Source organism: Heliangelus exortis, chromosome 18, assembly GCF_036169615.1.
Source record: "Heliangelus exortis chromosome 18, bHelExo1.hap1, whole genome shotgun sequence".
Lineage (NCBI taxonomy): Eukaryota > Metazoa > Chordata > Aves > Apodiformes > Trochilidae > Heliangelus > Heliangelus exortis.
The window spans coordinates 11,165,025-11,183,608 of record NC_092439.1 but is presented as its reverse complement, the minus strand read 5'-3'; the positions used below and the strand labels follow the sequence as shown (position 1 = coordinate 11,183,608).

Sequence of the window (18,584 nt, the reverse complement as noted above, 5' to 3'; positions counted from 1 at the left end):
CCATTAAGCAAATATTCAAAGAACATGAAAGCCACAACAAAGAAATGGTCCTCTAGATTGAAGAGTCTCTACTATTACAGTTCCTCCCTTTCTAATAAAAACAAGGTACTTCTAATATTCTTGGAAGAATTCTATTGAAATTCCGGGAAAACCCTCAAAGAGATTGTAAGAATTAAATGGTATTTACAGGGAAAGATGGAGGGAGCAGCAGAGAATGACAGAACACAATAAATTAGGTTGGAAGGAACCTCTGGAGCCCATGAGATGCAGCCCTTGCTGTTGAGAGCCAGGCCAGCTCCAAAGTTGGAACCAACTTACAAAGTGCAATCTGGTTGCTCAGGGCCTTACCCAGACACTTCTCAGATGTTTCTAAGGATGGAGATTCCACAGCCCTGCTAGGCAACCTCTTGCAATGTTTGACTGCTCTCATTGTGGCCAAAAATCTCCCTGCTATCTAATTCCTTGTTGCAAGGCGTTAGCCATCTGGTGCAGAGGTTGTTTTGAATCTTATTGCTCAGTCTTAATGAGTCTTAGGAGGCAAAACACCGAAACTCTCTTTTCAAATTGAAATAAACCACTGTGTTCTGCCTATCTAATTGTTAGTGGCAGCAGTTTAATTCCTTTCTTCCCAGTCTGAAGCTGCAGATCTGCACAAAGTTTTAGTTTTGTGTGACTTCTCCTGAGTGAAATTGACATCTGCATTTTAAGTAGGAACGGAACTATCCTTCTGTTTCTCTGCTCTTACTGTTTGAAGTGTAAAACTTGTCCCAAAATGCAATTGCTCAGGTATTTAAGAAGTGTTTACTTGCCAGCTGAAACTTTTATTATTAGCAGATAATATTTAGTCTGTTAGTAATGTAATTAAAGAGCAAGTCCATCAGGAGGACTAATTAATCTTCTGAAGGCCTGGTGAATGTATTTCAAGGGGAATAATAACGCATTTGTAGAAGTGCTTGTATAGTATAATGGGAAACTTTATTTCCCAAGTAACTGTCCTTTTTCTTAGTCTTAATTGTAGAATGAGTTGTTAATGACTAAAAGCCTACAGATGAGAGCTTGTTGACACTTTACCCCTGGAGAATAAAGCTGTCAATGTACTTTCATTTTTAAAGCTAACAATGAATCTGCATTTTTGTTAGTCCTACCCAAGTATCAAAGGTTAAACAGACTGCTTCACTCCTGATTTGAAAGGATTATAGCTTAAAATTGAACTAAGAAATGCGGAGCTTAATGGTGGCTGCTATAATTTATTTATTATTTTCTTTGAAAACATTTGTGGGTTCTTATTCCTTTCTTTGGATGTATACCCAAAATTAGAATGTAAACTCACACCAAAGTGCTCCTTTCGAAAACAATACTCCTCCCTTTCTGACAAAAAGGTCATGATTGCTTTGTAGATGTCAGCACTGAAGACTTCACAAACATACTTTGTTGTGATCTCTGATTTCGTGGGGACATGAAGGAGGTGGAAGCTGCAAGGGTACTTCATTGGCCCACCCGGGTGGAAGAGGTCAGTCTCACCACTCGAGGGACTGAATGCTGTTTCTGCTGGCATGAGAGAGTTGATGGCCTAATACGTTGTTCCCAGTTTTTAGTGGCTCTAGGGCTAGAGTTTTGTAATAGGTGAGGCTGGAAAAAATCCATTTGGTGTAAAATGAGTTGGCTCAGCTTTCAGGTTACCATTTCATGTGTTCATTAGGTTGGTCCCCTTGATATGTGATTTCCTGCCCCGAGGCATATTGGAAAAGAAGGGAGAAGTTGAAAACCCAAAATATCCTCCACTGTTCATAGTCCAAGTGGGACTTAGAGCAGTTTGTGGCTGTGATTGTTGGAAGGGGTTGGGGTTATTTGTTTGGGTTTTTTGGTTTGGATTGGTTTGGTTTTCCTCTGGTTGTGTTTTTTTGCTTGGTTGGTTTTTTTTGTTGCTATTTGCTCTTCCTGGAGGAGCATCCCACTATGATAGACAGTTGGGTGAAATCTGTTAGCCCTGAAATTGCTGGGCATTATGGGAGAAAACTCACAAATCTTTTTTTTAATAGCTGAAGTGTTAATTTTGTCTCCTTGAGGTATAATACTTTTAACTGCCTTATGATTTCTTTTTTCTGAATATACTCAAAATATGTTAACATTTTTCTGCGTTTGGTGGGAACTCTAGTTTTGAATGTTGTTTACCTAATTATTTTTATTTTAAATATTTTTAAGTAAACCCATAGAAATCCAGAACCTTAAATATATAAGCTTTTGGTTCTCTCCTCTCTCTAATTGTAAGGCTTCTTAGCAGCATGTTAGTCACTACCTTTTTAAATCTCAAATAAGAGCTTCAATTTCTTATTTCATCTTAAGAATTGTGATTTTTATAGATTGCTACTTTGGACAAAGCTGCAGAGTAAAAGGCTTCTTCTTCAATTCAGATGAAATTCTAAATTATGTTGTTTTATATAAGCAACCAGGTTTATATATGATCTTCTGCATGGAGGTGTAAAGAAAAATCGTTGAAGAAATACCATATCAGAGGGAAAAAGAACATGTAACAAATAGATTTCACAAAGTGTCTGTGATTTCATTAAATATTACTAATTGTGTAAATTGTTGTTCAGCAAAACTTGAAATTATTTTACTGATTCTGTTCTCTGCGATTTACAGAAATAAAGATTGGTATTTTAAGTTGTGCAATTTCTGTGTTATGTTTAAATAATATGGGTAACAGTTGGGTGTAAATAATCATAAAGTGCATCTTCCTAACTAAGGATTACAACTAGTTTACTTTTAAAACATTAACCTGCTTAATAATTAAATGATGCAGTGCACTACTGGCAAAGTCAACAGGAATGCAGGAAAGAGTGGAAAATATCTGAGGATTGAAAAGTGCCTCAGTAATCTGCTTCATTTCTGAAGAAGCAGCAGCAGGGCATCCATACAAGCAGTTCTGCTTTTTAGAGATCATAGATATATTTACTGAGATTAGCGATGTTAATTGCTTTTTTTTTCTTTCTTTTTTCTTTTTTTTTTTTTTTCATTTCAGCCATAATCACCAGACCACGTCATTTAGACATCCTGTGACAGGACAGGTTTCTCCAGAAAATATTGAATTTATTTTGCGAGAAGAGTAAGTAGCTCATTATATACCCACTTCGAAATATAAAACAGTAACACATTTACCTACAGTAGTTTAGTAGTTTAACAGTTCTTCTGGTATTGGACAAAAGATGTCAAGGTGGTTTATGCTTTAAAATTTACTGCCATTGTGATAGTATGTATATGATTCTAGCACTGTTGCACTTCAGGATTTTTTAACTTTCAAGTTCCTTAGATGATCTTGAACTCGATATGCCAATACTGTGGGTGGTTCTTCATTCTCCCAGTCTCTGCCATCTGTGACTTGGAAAGTGTGGCTTGAGCACTTGCCTGTGAAGACTGAGGCAAAAATTCATTGAGTACCTCAGTCTTCTGCATATCCCAGGTAACTAGGTCACCCATTTCCTTCTGGAGAGGGCCCACATTTTCCCTAGGCTTCCTTTTATCAGCAACATACCTACAGCAGCTTTTCTTGTTCTCCTTGATGTCCCAGGACATATCGAATTCTATGAGGACTTCAGCTTTCCTAACCTCATCTCTGGGTAAATATTAGATCTATAGGACATAAATGCAAAATGTGTTTACAGCAAACTGGAAGGTTTGTAATGAAACTGTAACACACAAAATGTTACTAGTTTCCATTATAATCCATTGGTTTTTTTACATTTATATTTTCTATGCTTCCTGCCTGGGGCTGGTATTTATTACAGAATTTTTGATTAGGCCTTCTTCAATTTATTTTAGAGAAATAAAATATGTATGGGTTTCCATATTTTTTATCTTGATTGTCTGGTTTAAAGAAGTAGAAGAAGAAAAAAGAAAACCAGGAGAAACGGCTGGTGGGCACGTCTTTGGTGTCGGCTGGGATCACTCCCTGCTGTGCTGTAGGGTATAACTACTCCTCTCATCCTTGCTGCTTGCTAGAATGCTCCTGGAATCCCTTCTGTAATAGGATGACTGGATAACTTTCTGTGGACAGAGTTTAGCAGGAAGTTCTACATTGCTTCTAAAACTACTCCAAAGGACAAGAGAAATGGAACAACACCAGAACAACACCGTCCCAGTCTTCCAACACTATTAGAGCAGCCTCGGGCCTTGCACTCAGTCTCAGGCTGGGCATCACGCTGTGATGGCCCAGAGATAGTGCTTTGTATGGCTGCCCACACGATTCTGAACACTGTTTCAACTTATGTGACATATAATTTGGTTTGCATTTAATTTAAAGCAGTGTAGCATTATTAAAAATGAGGCCTAGAAAAAAGCCGCGTGAGACTCCCCGCAGACTGAGGCCTTTTCAGCAACGTCGTCTGTCAAGGCCTCGCTGAGGAAAGGAGAATGACAACATGGCAGTGCAGCTTTCTGCTCAGAGCTTCTGGAAGAAGTGCTGCTCAAATGGTTTACAGACCAAACCAGCCAAACAAAACCAGCGGTAGCAACAAAACTGCAACTAAAGAGCTGCCATTCCCCCAAGCCCAAAGGAAATCTGAGGGCCGGTTGTGTGTTACAGCCCACACAGTGAACCCGTGTGAGGTACAGCAGTGGACATGTTTGTGGCGTGTGGGAGAGGCCTTTCATTACCTGACAGACTGACAGCTCCTGAGCTGGAAGTCACCACAGGTGTTGTGTGGTAAGGGGTGACTTGGTGCTGGGGAGGGGTTTGGCTCCATACAAATATACAAACAAGGTGCCCCAAGGTGTTTAGGAAGGAGAACAGATCTATTGCAATGGAGGAAATCTCAAAGACAGTTCCGACTCTACATTTGTGTGCCAACTTCCATCAGTTCATTGATTTTTATTTAATCTGTTGTAAAGGTTCAACTGAACTGAACATAAAGAAATTTTGTACACACATAAGGGAAAACTCTGGGTAAAACTCCTTGGAGTGCTTCTCCACTGGTGATGCTTTCCTGAGCTTTTTCTGGATTTGTGTGGTCTGTGGAAACTTTTCAGTAGGAGGTTATTTTGACCAAGAGTAGCTGAAGAATCCTTTTTGAAGTACTAGCACTCTTAAGAGTTTTATAAATGGCAATTTGTTCTTCAGTGCTGCTGTGACATGCATTATTACTTACGGGTTGATTTTAATTTAAGATTAGGGCCAAAGCCAGGATTTGTCACCAGATGTTGACTTTGAGCTTGTAGGAGATGTAAGCACAAATTTGTTCAGGCTGCAACAGACAGATCTATTAAAAGGATACATTTAACATCAGAAAAGTAGTTTACAGTAAGCTAGAAATGATGAATGTACAGACCGGTCTAACCATTTCTCATCCAGCAAACAAAGTTCTGGCAAGAAGATTTGAAAAGTTTTTGAAAATTATGTCAATAAATCGTGTAATCATAGCTTGATTATAAGTTTGTTATGAACCAGATGTCCTTGCCTCACGTTTATGAAATGAGAACTACTGGGTACTTTCAGTAGAAGGCTGAGACACAGTTTTACTAGTCTCTTGCCAGGGTGCTTTCCTTTTTAAGCAGTATCACATCAATCTTGTATTTTAAGCCAAAATCTGATTTCTTCAACTTCATTGTAACTGGAGGATAAAAACAGACTGTTGCCTGGAACCTGTAACTTTTAAGTTACATTATTTTTTGATCATTATTCTATTATTTTATTCCTACTTCATAAACATGTTCTCATTCAGATTTATTTGAGAAGCAATGATTAAATAGTTCTGTACTTCCTAACCCATTCTCTAATTTTTTCTACTTTGACTTAGTTTTCTGTTGTTGACACTGAATTCAGTTTGGCATCTTATCACCTGGTTACTCATATCAGAAGATTATTTTTCCATCAATTCCTGTCAGCATTTTGGATTTTGCTAAGAGAAATTTTTGGGTTCTGTTAACTTGGTCACTTCACAATTTTCACTATGACCTCTAGATGGTTTAAACACCTTGGCTGTGTGGGTAATCCTTTGGGTAGCTTGTTTACATTTCACAACTGTCTCAACTCCTGTGCTTTACTTTGATGTTTTTAATGAACCCTTAATCCACAAGAGGACCTTTTTTAAACAACCAGTGGAGAAATGAGTATCAGTATTGCTAAGGCTGCCAAACAAGTCTTTGATTTAGTTTAACCACATTGTTATATGCACATTTCTCTGAAAAAAAAACCATGATAGAATTCCTTAAGATAGTACATAATGTTTTGATTTCTGTCTTTTAATAACATTTAAAAAATAATTTCATGCAGCAAGGAAGAAGTAGGCACTTCCAGCCATGTATCCATGTGTTGATAAACACTGGTACTTCTGTATCAGAAGCTTTACAATGTATTTTTTTGGTAATAGTGTGCTTGCAAAAGGGAAGATGGTACCTTAAAAATGATAAGACTTCAACATAAATGTAGCAATATAGAGAAAAAATACATAGTATGCTTCATGCAATGAATGTTATACTTTTTTTTTTGCCTTTTTTTTCTGCAACTGAGAATCTGTGTGTCACCTCTGGGGAGGGAGTCATCTTATTTTGTCTGTTGCATTTGGTTACTATAGCAGCAAAAGCATCAGGTGGAGAGAAAGGAGGAAACCCAAACAGCCCCAAAATAAACATCTGCCATGTTTACATGTATAGAAATAGGACAGTTAATTTTTTCTCTAGCTGAATAGGATTAGTACACTAGTATTAAAACTAGATTGATGTCATGTTTTTGTGTTGAATTTGGTTGAAACAAAATAAACTTTTTAAGTTCCTGGTATGAATGTGGATCTTCTAAGTCGACTGATCTTTATGATCCTTTAGGGAAAAGGAATGTGTTCTCTCGTGAGTATTGCATTTTAATATGGGCTACTAGTGTCCTAATTCATTATTGTTTATCAGACCTGTCTATTGGGTTTCTTTTAATAAAACAAATCTTGGCCATGTAATTTTTGTAGCTGATAAATGTGATTTCTGTAGACATACTAGTACTGTTTAAGTAGTGCAGGGAGCTGCTCACAGGAGATACTCTATAGAGTATTATTGTCAAGTATTTTTAAAAGATTTACAGGGGAATGGAGCCATGAGTATAAATACTGCAATTCTGTATGTGTATGTGTGTATACCTGGAGGCAGTAAGAAAACCATCTTGAAAAGAGACAAAACCCAGCAGTGTTGAGATGTCTTGAAGAACACATCAAGCATCTTTATTAACAGTGATTCTCATCTAACATTTCTGAATGCATAGAGTCAATGATACAGTCACTGATTTTTAAAGATTAATCTGTAAAGTCTATTAGGACAGTATTAACTCCATTAACATGTTCCATTACCTGTTTCAGGTAATTCTGCATATTCTGCATCATGCTGTTTGCTTTTGAAATCAGACTGAGAATTTTGATTAGCTACTGAAAAAATTGAATACTTGAGTTTTGTTGTGCTATGTGTTCATGCAAGTCTATTTTATCCTTGAAATACTTTACTTAAACCAATTTTCTATATTGTTTGGTGTTTTTTGATACATCTTATGTGCAGAAAATTTGGATCACCAGTATTTGCTGCCAAAGACTTTCTATAAGGAGAGGAATAATGTATTTTCTCTTTCAGTGGATTTACTGTCTCTTTTGCTGGCTACGTGAGTTCTCCCACAGGGCAGCAATCTCACATTTATTAAAAAAAAAATTGATTCCTTGTGAATGTATTTGTTTCCCAGTTAATTATTAATCTTGATTCTACTAGGAAGGGAAAGAAAGATTTATTGGCAGTGATAATTTTGATTAGTAAGTGGAAGATAATTCACTAAGTAAATAACCAAATTATAAATTCATAGAAATTATGCATTTTTTGTTCTGTATTGTATCTATGACTTTCTGATAGAGATAGTCTTGTTAAAAATGTAAAGCTTATCTTCCTCTGTCTGTCTGTCTCTCTGTCTCTCCTTTTTTTAATCTACAGTATGTTTAACCTATGGTGAAACAGTATGTTGTAGAATATTAAAAATTTGTTCCATCTGACTTTGCCTACCCCAACTGGTACATTCAGTGCATTCCTCTGGGATGCTTTCTCTTTCCCTATAGATGTTTTTTGTTGGAAAAATTAATTGCACTTTTTTTGAGCTTAAATTTATTTTTCATGTTTGCCTTTCTTGAGAAAGCTACCTCTCTGAAATAGCTACTCTATAAAATAAATAAACACAATCTAATCAGATGATCTATATTCTGGAAAGCCTAGAAATTTTCTGACAATGCATGTTACATGTGCTCTCATCTCCTCCCTCCCCTCCTCTCTTCTCCCCTCCTTTCCCCAGTGAGTATCTAAAAAATAACATAAATTGTGCAACTATCCCACAGGGATAAACTCAGTAGTAGCTTATGGTGTGGACATTCTAAAGAATCTAATTTAATTGAAATTATGTTGTCATAAATGGAAAAATGTGCTTTCCCTGCACAAAATAATCTATAAAAGATTTGAACAGGTAATTGTTCAGATTGTAACTGAGGAAGAGCAGCAGTGGCAAACACCTTGTCCTTGTTAAACCAGGTGGTGAGCTACTACATTCACAAACTCTTCTTCTCTGTTCTTAGGAGTAGTAGCTTCTCAAAATTACTCTTTTCTCTGTGGCATTCAGAATTGGAATTGAATTTCAGTGACAGCAACAGTAATGCTTGCTTTGTGGCTTGTGTGTGGCTTTTTTTTTTTTTTTTTCTTCAGTGTCTGGGGATTTATTGAGATGGGAAAAGAAAGGAAAGTGTTAGGTTGTTAATAGTTTATTTTAGGGTGGTTTTTGTTTGTTTGGGTTTTTTTGTCATTGTTTTGGGTTTTTTGTTAGGTTGGTTGGGGGTTTTTTTGCTTGTTTGTTTTTCCTGATGTGACTGTGTTTCTACTTGTTCATAAACTACAGTTTGCTAAACCATGTTGTTGTTGAAAATACCACCTGTGGTTTTAATTCATAAGTTGGTGTTCTGCTTGGCTGCTGAGACTTCTCTTCACAGCTTGCATATGAGTTTCCACAAGATTTTGCACTTCTGTTTATCCTCTCATTTCTTCATCTGGGCATCTGCACTGAATTCATACTTGTTGAACAGGTTCTTGTGGTAGGATTGAGCTCACCTGTGCTTTAAATAGATACCTGCATCTGAGCCACTTATCAAGATTTCTTGAATCTCAGTATGACTCAGAAGTTACTTATTTCTAACAATATCTGCCATGAATTGCATCATTTCACTTAAAAGGTATTTTAATAATTCATAATGTAGTATGAATCATATTTTGGGCAGATTTAAAGATCTAACATTAAGTTAGTGAAAGATCTAGCAGTGGGCTAGTCTCATTTTGCTTTTAAATAAGCAGCCTGTTATTGCAAAGTGCTGATTCCTATCCTTCCCTCCACTTGTTTTCAGCTAAACCACTGAATTGGCTGCAGTGTTGTTTCCCTGCATTAGCCTTATCTTCTCTGAGTGCTCTTTGTCATTTCTTCATTCTCTGCTGGATTTGCAGAAAAATTGGCAGGTTTCTTCTTTCTGATGCACTGGCAAATACCAATCATCAGATGTCATTGGCAACATCTGCATGAGAAATACCTGAAATCAAAATAATAGAGTGCTGCAAAGGAAACTGCAGAAGTATTGGAAATGTTTGACTAGCCTGTCATTCATTTGCTCACTGTGAATCTTGCATATAAAGAGGCAAAGCTGACTGTTAGAAACAATATCTTTTAAAGAATCTGGTTTTGTTTGTTTTCTAGGCAGAATTCATCTATGTCCAAGCAACAACTAAACCAAAGACCTTCAAGCATGGTCAGTGAAACATCCACTGCAGTAACTACATCTGCTGTTGATACCAAGCCTGGCTCTAAGGTAAAGGCTGATGTTTTAGGGGTAGAACTTTGCTCACTTTAAAACCAGTATTTTTTAAATCTGATTTTGACAGGGCCATGGGTTTAGCCCAAAAGTTCAGTAATTTACCTTTCTTTGTGATTTCCACTTTGTTGTCTAGGTCTCTTCCTTAGCAGTGTCACTCTGCACCTTCTTTTGTTTGCAGAGTCAAAGTCCAGGCATTTTACAAGCTGTGAGTGTTGTCTAATTTAAATAGGGAAGGCAACAACAACAACAAAAACAACCCCAATATCCAGGTAATGAACAGTCAGTATGATTCATGCACACTAAGTCCTGTGCATGGAAGAAACCTGGGCCATGTTGCCAGACTTAGATGTACCTCTTGCTGTGCACTCAAAACTACTTCCCAGGCACACTGAAACTTAAGGAGTTCTGCTTTCAGACTTCAGGCACGAGTGCTTCTGCTGTTCAGCTGGGAGTTGGTGGACTGTCCACTGATGTGCTGATGAAAGTGGGAGGTTAACTTTGCTGTGTTGTAAATTTGTCTATTTACTTGCTCTTGAAAATGTTATAAATACTTTGTTGCTGTGTCCTGTGTTATGAATTATTGCAACAAGGTTGTATGTATTATGAAATGAGTCTGGTACAGCTTAAAAACCACTGCTACATTTTACTTCTTTACAGGTTGTGAAGGCTGGAAACAAAGTTCATAGCTTTGGGAAGAGGGAACAAGCTATCAGGAGGAATCCCAATGTTCCTGTCATAGTAAGAGGCTGGCTACACAAGCAGGTGTGTGTGTGTTATCTGTTTCTATTAATATACCTAAGTACAATCATCAAATAGAAGTGCCATCCAAGTAACTGAGAAAACAGAGTTTGTGCTTCAGCAAGTGTGAAAACCAAGTTTTATGTACAGGTTTGATTCAGCAGTAGAGCAATAATGAGTGGACATCACCATTATGGTTAAATGTTGTGTCTATAACTTTGTTGTCTGGTTATCGGGAAAATCTGATTTTCCCTGATGTATCCTGCTGGCTTGCTGCTGTGCTGATCTCAGTCTCCCTCGATGACTTTAAACCCAAGGTTGGCTGTGGAGGCCTTATTCCATCTGCTTGCTTGTGCCTTTATGCCCTGGTTGAAGGCTTAATTCCAACCCATATGCCTTTTGCTCTCCAGAAGCAAGAGGTAGAAAATGAAAGGAGACAGGGCCCCGTACACCACATATCACTGCTACCAAGACCAGTGTGCAAGCAAAGGCTGGATTATAGGATTTCATCCAACAAACAGAATTATAGAGCTGCTGTATCTTGAACTTTTAAGCTGTCAGAGGCAAATCCTTGAGTCCAAAAAGTAAATAAAGCTGTTTGTTGTGCAATAATACTTCCCTGCTTCTCATTTGTCAGTCAGTGTCCATCAGATCCATCAGAAGCAGCTTAGGGATGAGTAGAGAAGGCTGAAATCTAAGGCTTACAATTACAATTCTACATATACAAGAAAGTGAAATTGCTGACAGCCCATCAACTTCATTCTGCACAGAGAGCTGTATTCTATCACCTTGGTTGATATCCACTACCCAAGTCTATTAGTTTTCAGGACAGAATCACAACCCACAGTGTGTGTTGACAGTGTTGCAGGAAAGGGAAAAAAGTCCTTGCATACTTTGTATGACTGCAGAAAGAAGAAGGGAAATAGTATATGCAACATTTGTCTATCTATTCCCTTCTGTCCCCCTTTGCTCTACTTGCTGGCAAAGCCTGAAGATGCTTTCTATGTCACTGGTCTTATTAAAGCTTATCATAGCTGAATAAGTTGTAATTCTTAGGCTGCACTCTGGCAATTTTACAAGCCTCTAAAATTAATTTTAATGTAAATATTACTCATTTTGACAAGGTAATATATATTATATTTAAAGAGATATACAAAGACTTCCAGGCATATGTTATGTTATATTTATATTATGTTCTATTTCATTAAAACCTTTTATGCACTCTGTTTCATATCCTAAAGAATATTTGAATAAACTGTATTTTAGACATGGGTAATATAGGGGACACTGACTGTAGAATTAAGGGGGATAGTTGTCTGAAATGTGAGGTCAAACTTCACAGCTGTGTAGTGATTTTCATCTTGGTCCACAGGCAATCCTTGCATACGTTGCTTCTTTATTGCAGGATAAATCTGTTTAGCTAGAACAGATTAGATAAAATATTTTAGATAAAATATGCATAGATTGTTTGTGAGGTTAATCTGGATGCACTTTGGGATGTGAGATTAATTGCTTAATGAAAATTAGCAGCTTGAATGTTTTACCCTGATTATTTTATAGCTGGATGTTTTGCCTCTTATCTTTCTTAGTACATAATATTGTGCTAAAATATAAACCACTTGTTTTTGCAATTAGTACTGTATTTAGGTAAACGTCAGGTGATTTGCCCACTGCTGCAGCATGCTATGATAAGCTGGTAGCTTTCCTTAAGTGACAAATGCTTTGCATGCCTTGCATTTCAGGATAGCTCAGGCATGCGGTTATGGAAAAGACGATGGTTTGTGCTTGCTGATTACTGTTTGTTTTACTACAAAGGTGAGTAAACACTGGCTCCTTTGATTGGCTATTTAGTCTGTAACAGTTCACCTGTTCAAATAACATTGCAAGCATAAACTAGTTGAACTTTTCAGATATATATAGTTAGGTATTCTGAGAAATGGATAGTGAAACAATTATTTATGTCTTCACTGCACAGTAAATTTCAGGCCAGAGTTGGGTGGGTGGTGTATGATCTTTTGTAACATGATTCACTTTTGATACATGCCAAGGTTATATTGAAAAACATTTGGCAGCAATACCAGTTTAAGATTTGTCCAGTCTTTGGTCTGCATTGTTGTGTACTTGCTTGCACTTGGACAGCTGATTTTTTGAAAATCCACCTTATAGCTAGACCAGGGTAGTGTTTCAGCTATAATCCAAGCGGTGATGTAGGACTGAGGATTTCTGAATCAAGATTATTTTGAAGTTTTGAATATTGTGTAGTGTGTTGCAATTTTTGGAAAGCATTACAGAATATGAAGCAAATACATATTGCCAGGGACTGCATTTCTGTTGCTGACTGCTGTAGAGCCAGCAGTAAAAGAGGTTTCCCAATTATGGCAATTAACCTAGATGTAGAATGCTAAATGGAAGGTCCATCATGTTACTCAGCCATCAAAGTTCATTTGTCACCATAAGCTTTATTCTCAAATCATATTTTTCTGTCTGAACCTAAAAGTTCACCCACCCCCCAAAAAAACTCAACAAACCCCAAACTGATATTTCTTTTAAAAAGTTTCAATCTTGTTTCTTTAAAAGTAAAATGTTTTTCACCATGTATTACGGGGTGCTGAGTCATAAGAAAATTCTGGTCAGAAGGGACTTCAGGAAGTGTCTAGTCCTACGACCTGGTGGAAGCAGGGTCAGGAAAGAAGTCAGCCCAGGTGGCTCAGAGTGTAATCTGGACAGGCACTGGAAGCCTCCAAGAATTGAGAGAGCACAAACTTCCCTGGCTGGCCTGTTCCACTGCTGCTCTGTCCTCCCGGGGAAAGTTCTCCTTTTCTATCCAGTCTGAACTGCTGCTCGTTCTCATTTGTTCCTGTTGTCTGTGTGTTCATAAAGGAGAATGTATTGTTACCTCACTAAAATCTGTAGTGAATTATATTATGTATAGTAATCTAATAATTTTTTAAATTATTCAACAGACAGCAGAGAAGAATCTGTTTTGGGTAGCATACCATTGCCTAGCTATGTAATATCCCCAGTTGGACCTGAAGATCGCATAAATCGCAAATTTTCTTTTAAGGTACAGTTACAAAACTTATAAATTAATCATATTTTAAAATGTTGGGGGTTTTGTGTTTGTTTTTGTTTTGGCTTTTTGTTTGGTTGGTTTGGTTTGGTTTTTTTAATTACAAAAGATGCTGTTGTAAACAGAAACACCACCTGCTCTCCTGTTTTATTTCCTTATTTTTTTAGAGTAGACAGGTTTATTGACTGCCCCATGCAGTGTGACATAGAACTGTTTAGTTGTTTACAGATTGACATTGATATATCTATTACTGTGTAACTATCTTTAGAGCTTAATAATGTGTCTGAGAGCAAAGATGCTGTTTCTAAAATTAGAAATTACTAAGTTGTTCCAGTGCTGTTTATAACCTGAAATAAAAGCCATATTTTTTCTTTAGAGAATACATGATCTCATAGTGGACTGATGGTCTTCTGCTTTTGTTATGTTCTTTTCTAAAGAAAATAGTCAGCTCAGCTCTTGCAGTTAGAAAATGACAACACTGTAGCTTTTAATTCATAATTTCCTCATTTCAAGGGGAGGAGTAACCAATAGTTTTCTTAAGCAATTTGTGTCCTAAGTGACATGTAAATCTTTGAAGAAAAAAATACTCTTGTTTTGATATAGTTTGAGGTTTGTTTTGTGGTTTTTTTCTTTTTAAAAAGAACTAGTAATTGTATAAAGTTATATTCTTTGATATAAAAACCTAGAGAAGTGAAATAAAACATACATTTGTTCTTGACAGTTGGGAAACCTGATGCTAATTGATTTTCATCTCAGCTGCAGTACTAAGTCAAAGTTTAAAACTGCAGTGTATGTTGCATGTGTAAATTCTACCAGTACTTGGAGCAGAACCTGTGTTTCTGCCAAGCAAATGAGCAATGTACTTGAAAAAAAGGAATTTAGAAATTGAGTTTTGATCAGTTTTAACTTAGGAGCTCGAGAAGAAAAGTTTCTGTTTAAATCTTTTCTGTGCTGATTTTACAAAGAATATGTGCTCAGCTTATACTTTGACTTTTGGGGTGTTTTAAAATTGCAAACTTGCTGTCGTTGGTTTGTGTTATATTTTCAAGGGGATAATGGTGTGAAATTCATTAAACAAATATTAAGTTGTGTTTAAAAAAAGACCCAGTACATTTTGTGGAAATTTTTATTGTACTTTACAAAAACAACTACCATGAAATAGGAGGACAAGCTACAAAGGAACCTTTGTTTTAGAAAAACATTCCATTGTAATATTCCATTGTAATATTTAATGAGTATAATTTATCAAGGACTCCTCTTCTAGAGCCTTTTCTAGAGCTTAGAAGCACCTATGAAAGAGGACCCAATGTGCTTCTAGGCTTCTGCTTCTCTTGAGTAACTGTTAGTTCAGACTGGGAAAGAAGATAAGAAAGTAATGATAATTATCTATTTTTTTTTAAGTCTGTAGAGGTTTTTGATGTTTTTAAAGTCTGCTTGCAAATGTTAATCAAATGTGGATTAGGATTATTAACCTGTTTAACACTATCGGTGATAAAGGGAAAAAAATCACTTGTGAATATACACACATGCACACAAATAGTTTCCAAGCAGTTCTGTAGGCAAACCCAGGGGTCACCACTGCCATGTTGTGCCTCTCCTTTCCTGCAGAGTAGAATCCATGCTTGTGATTGTGGTTAAATGTTTTCAGAAGCAATTGCAGACTTCCCCATTCTCTTTTAGGATATCATACCTATGTGTGCTCAACCAAGTCTTTAATCTGAGTCTTTTTCTGAACAGCAGCATGAGCCAGTAAGCTTTTGACATAGCCATTACTGAAAGGTTGATATGGAAATAGGGAGCTAATAGCAAAACAAATGCTGTGCTAGAAATCTGTATGAAAAATCCCCACCATACCTTTCATGTATTAGTTTGCAGGGTCAATCTTAACTCTGCTTTAGGTGTTTGACAAGCTGCAGACTTGATGCTGCAGTTTCATTTGATATGGAAGCAACTCCTAGGGTTGTAGGAGGATTTTGTGAGATTCCTGTTGCATGGGCCCCATCCAGCACTGCTGTTCAGTGGTCCCAGAGTTGGCTGTGGGCAGGGAGTGGCTGTGCTGGGATCCCATCCATCACTCACCAGCCATTACCTTTATCTAATCTCTTCAGCGCGCTTCGATACCCAGAGCAGACGCACGTTCTGTCTCACAATGTACTGCAGCCAGAAATAGAAAACACAAGCAGATTAAGCCCAAAATAAAGACAGGAGTTTTTTGCATGTAAGTCCTGAATGAGTGGGAGAATATGCCGTGACACTTTTTACATTTGTCCTGTCATTTATTCAGCTTTCTGCAAATCCTCTGTTACAATAGAGGCTTTGGCTCTCATTTTAAGTGTCCGTTTTCTGTAACAATGACTTTTTGAAGCTAGGGAAGCAGTCAAACTGTGAAAATGTCAACATCTTAGATTGTAAAATTAAACAAAGGAAATTTACTTAGCAAATACATGGACACTTTTTGCATGTGATTCACTTAGAAGAAGGTTCCTGAAATAATGTACAGTGTAGGAGTGCACAAAATTATTTTCCTTTCATTATTTCCTAAGACCCAGCTTTAAAAATTTGGTTCTCATAGAATGTTTAACAATTGCAGGCCTGCAGAACTACATACTGGGTGTTCAAATGCAATCAGAAACTTCTTTTGAAGTGTAACAGTATCTGTCTTAAATTGTTGTATTTAGAAACTCTGCTTTTAAATATTTATCCTAATTAATTGTTTAGATTGTTTATTTGTCCTTAGCAAAGTGCTGTGAGTAGCTATAAGCTATGGTCAGGCTAGAACTCAGGATTCTTACTGCATATATAGTTCAGTAGTTAACGTCTTAGAGATACTTAATTAATCTAATTGCTATATTTTTTGAATACAATATATTTTTTGCTGATAAAATGTGAGGGAGCACAAGCCCAATGTACAGATTTCAACGTGAAAAAAATTGTACAACAGTAATATATAGCTGGAAGTACTCCCTGTGATTAATAGAGAATTGACTGTACTTTTCAGTAATACCAAATTTTAAACGTGAGTAGCACCAACTTATGAAGGTTAATGTCATCTCAGTCCCTGTAGAAGTCTCATTGTCCTCAGTCATAAAAACAATTTTTCACCGGTCTTACATGTGTAAAAACTTGTGAGAATACTGAATGTAAACTTATTTATATCAATCTGATACTAATACACATGGAGAAACTTGGAAGTCATACCAGCATTTGCTGTAAATAAAGGATGAAGAAATGGCAAAGGCTATAAATTTAAGAAGTACCATTTTAGAATCTGAAAGAGGGAAGGTTCTACCTTCTAGAAGTCCTGAAAAAACTCTGTATTATTTGAGAGTGAAATATGAGTTAGATTCTAGTGTGCTGTTGTTTATAATGAAGGCTTAGAGTATTATTTCAATTTTTGCCCATACATGTTTCATAAATATCAAACTTCAAAAGAGGTTATTGAGAGGACTACCTTGGAAAGACTGCAGTTATTGGAAAATAGTTCCTCTCCCCATTCCTCTGTCTATGAAATGTGGCTTTTTCTCTCAGAATTTTGAATTACTGAAGGTGAACATAACAGCTCCAGGCATTGGTTACTTCTAATATAGTTTTTTAAGTGTTTTCTTGGGAAACATGAATCTCCTCATGGTTTTAACTTGTTTAACTTTTTGTCCTTGTCTTGTCTTGCTGATATGCCCTTGGGGTTTACTGTCCATTTCTCCTTCTGTGCATTATGGGAGAGAGACTGCTTTTCTTCTCAATCTATCCACATTCAGGCATCTGAATGCATGAATAGGTACCAATATTGTTTTTTCTGTTGTGTGTTTGGTGTACGTGTGCACATGTATTGTGTTTTAGGCTTTCTAGTGTGCTGTAGTCATCTTAATAGCTTTTGCTTTGAAAAAAAAAATTGCAAAAAACCCCCAAAAAACCAAAATTAACAGCTGCTAGCTTCTGTGTCTGCTGGCAGTGGCAGCTACAGGGCAATGGCACAAAGTGGCTTTTTGCATATGAAACATACTACTAATAAATAACTGAAATATGTTTGCATTTTTTTGACCAGTTTTATATACTGTGAACTTCAGAATGTCATGTCAGTTGGTAATAACACAGCATCTCCAGTGTGCCTTCTGAAGCTGTGAGTGTTTATGCCTCCGATACCTTAAGTCTCTCAAGGGAGAATGGTACAACATCACATTTTTATTCTGTTTTTACCTACAGCCTCTTAGCTGTGTTCATCATGCACTGCTGAAAGAGAGCCTGGGGTGTGTTGATCAGGATGTGTGGGTCAGTTAGAGCAGACAGCTGTTAAATCCATTTATAGATGTGGTATGCAGTCTCTGCAGTTCTTCTCCCAAGGTTCTGGGTTTTTTCAGCAAGTCTATGACCATGAGTGGTAGGGGCCTGCTCTGTTATCTGCAATGGCACACACATAGCCTGCTTTTCTGCAGGAGTTTCTTCACTTCCAAATTCTGTCATCTGCTATGGGCTCAACATGGTCTGTGAAGGAATCCTGTAGTCATAAAGTTAAAATCACTGATTTCCTTTACATCTGGAGCTGCCAGTTTTTGGTCTGTACTTATACTGGATGCTAACAATAAATTGGACACTATGAGTTAATGAATCATAGAATCATCAAGGTTGGAAGGGACCTTCCAGATCATTAAGTCAGTCCTACACCACTGTAACCACTAAATCATCTCATGAAGAGCTACGTCTACCTGCTTTTTAAACACCCCCAGGGATGGTGATTCTGCCACCCCCCTGGGCGGCCTGTTCCAATGGTTCACCACTGTTTTGGTGAAGAAATTTTTCCTGATATCCAATCTAAACTTCCCCTAGCACAACTTGAACCTTTTTCCTCTTTTCCTTTAGCTGCTCACTGGGGAGAAAAGGCCAATAGCCCCCTCACTACCAACTCCTTTCAGGTAGCTCCCCTCAGC

The 18,584-nt window shown here is 37.1% G+C and overlaps 1 protein-coding gene across 2 annotated transcripts in view; it reads left to right on the top strand.

Moving 5' to 3' along the window:
- Positions 1-18,584, top strand: part of PLEKHA7 (pleckstrin homology domain containing A7) — a 118,133-nt gene that overhangs the window by 62,424 nt on the left and 37,125 nt on the right. For both annotated transcript variants that reach the window (XM_071761703.1, XM_071761702.1), the window contains exons 4-8: positions 3,023-3,106; positions 9,737-9,848; positions 10,512-10,616; positions 12,335-12,407; positions 13,556-13,656. In XM_071761703.1, the coding sequence (XP_071617804.1) occupies positions 3,023-3,106; positions 9,737-9,848; positions 10,512-10,616; positions 12,335-12,407; positions 13,556-13,656 (475 nt within the window). The remainder of the gene's footprint in view (positions 1-3,022; positions 3,107-9,736; positions 9,849-10,511; positions 10,617-12,334; positions 12,408-13,555; positions 13,657-18,584) is intronic.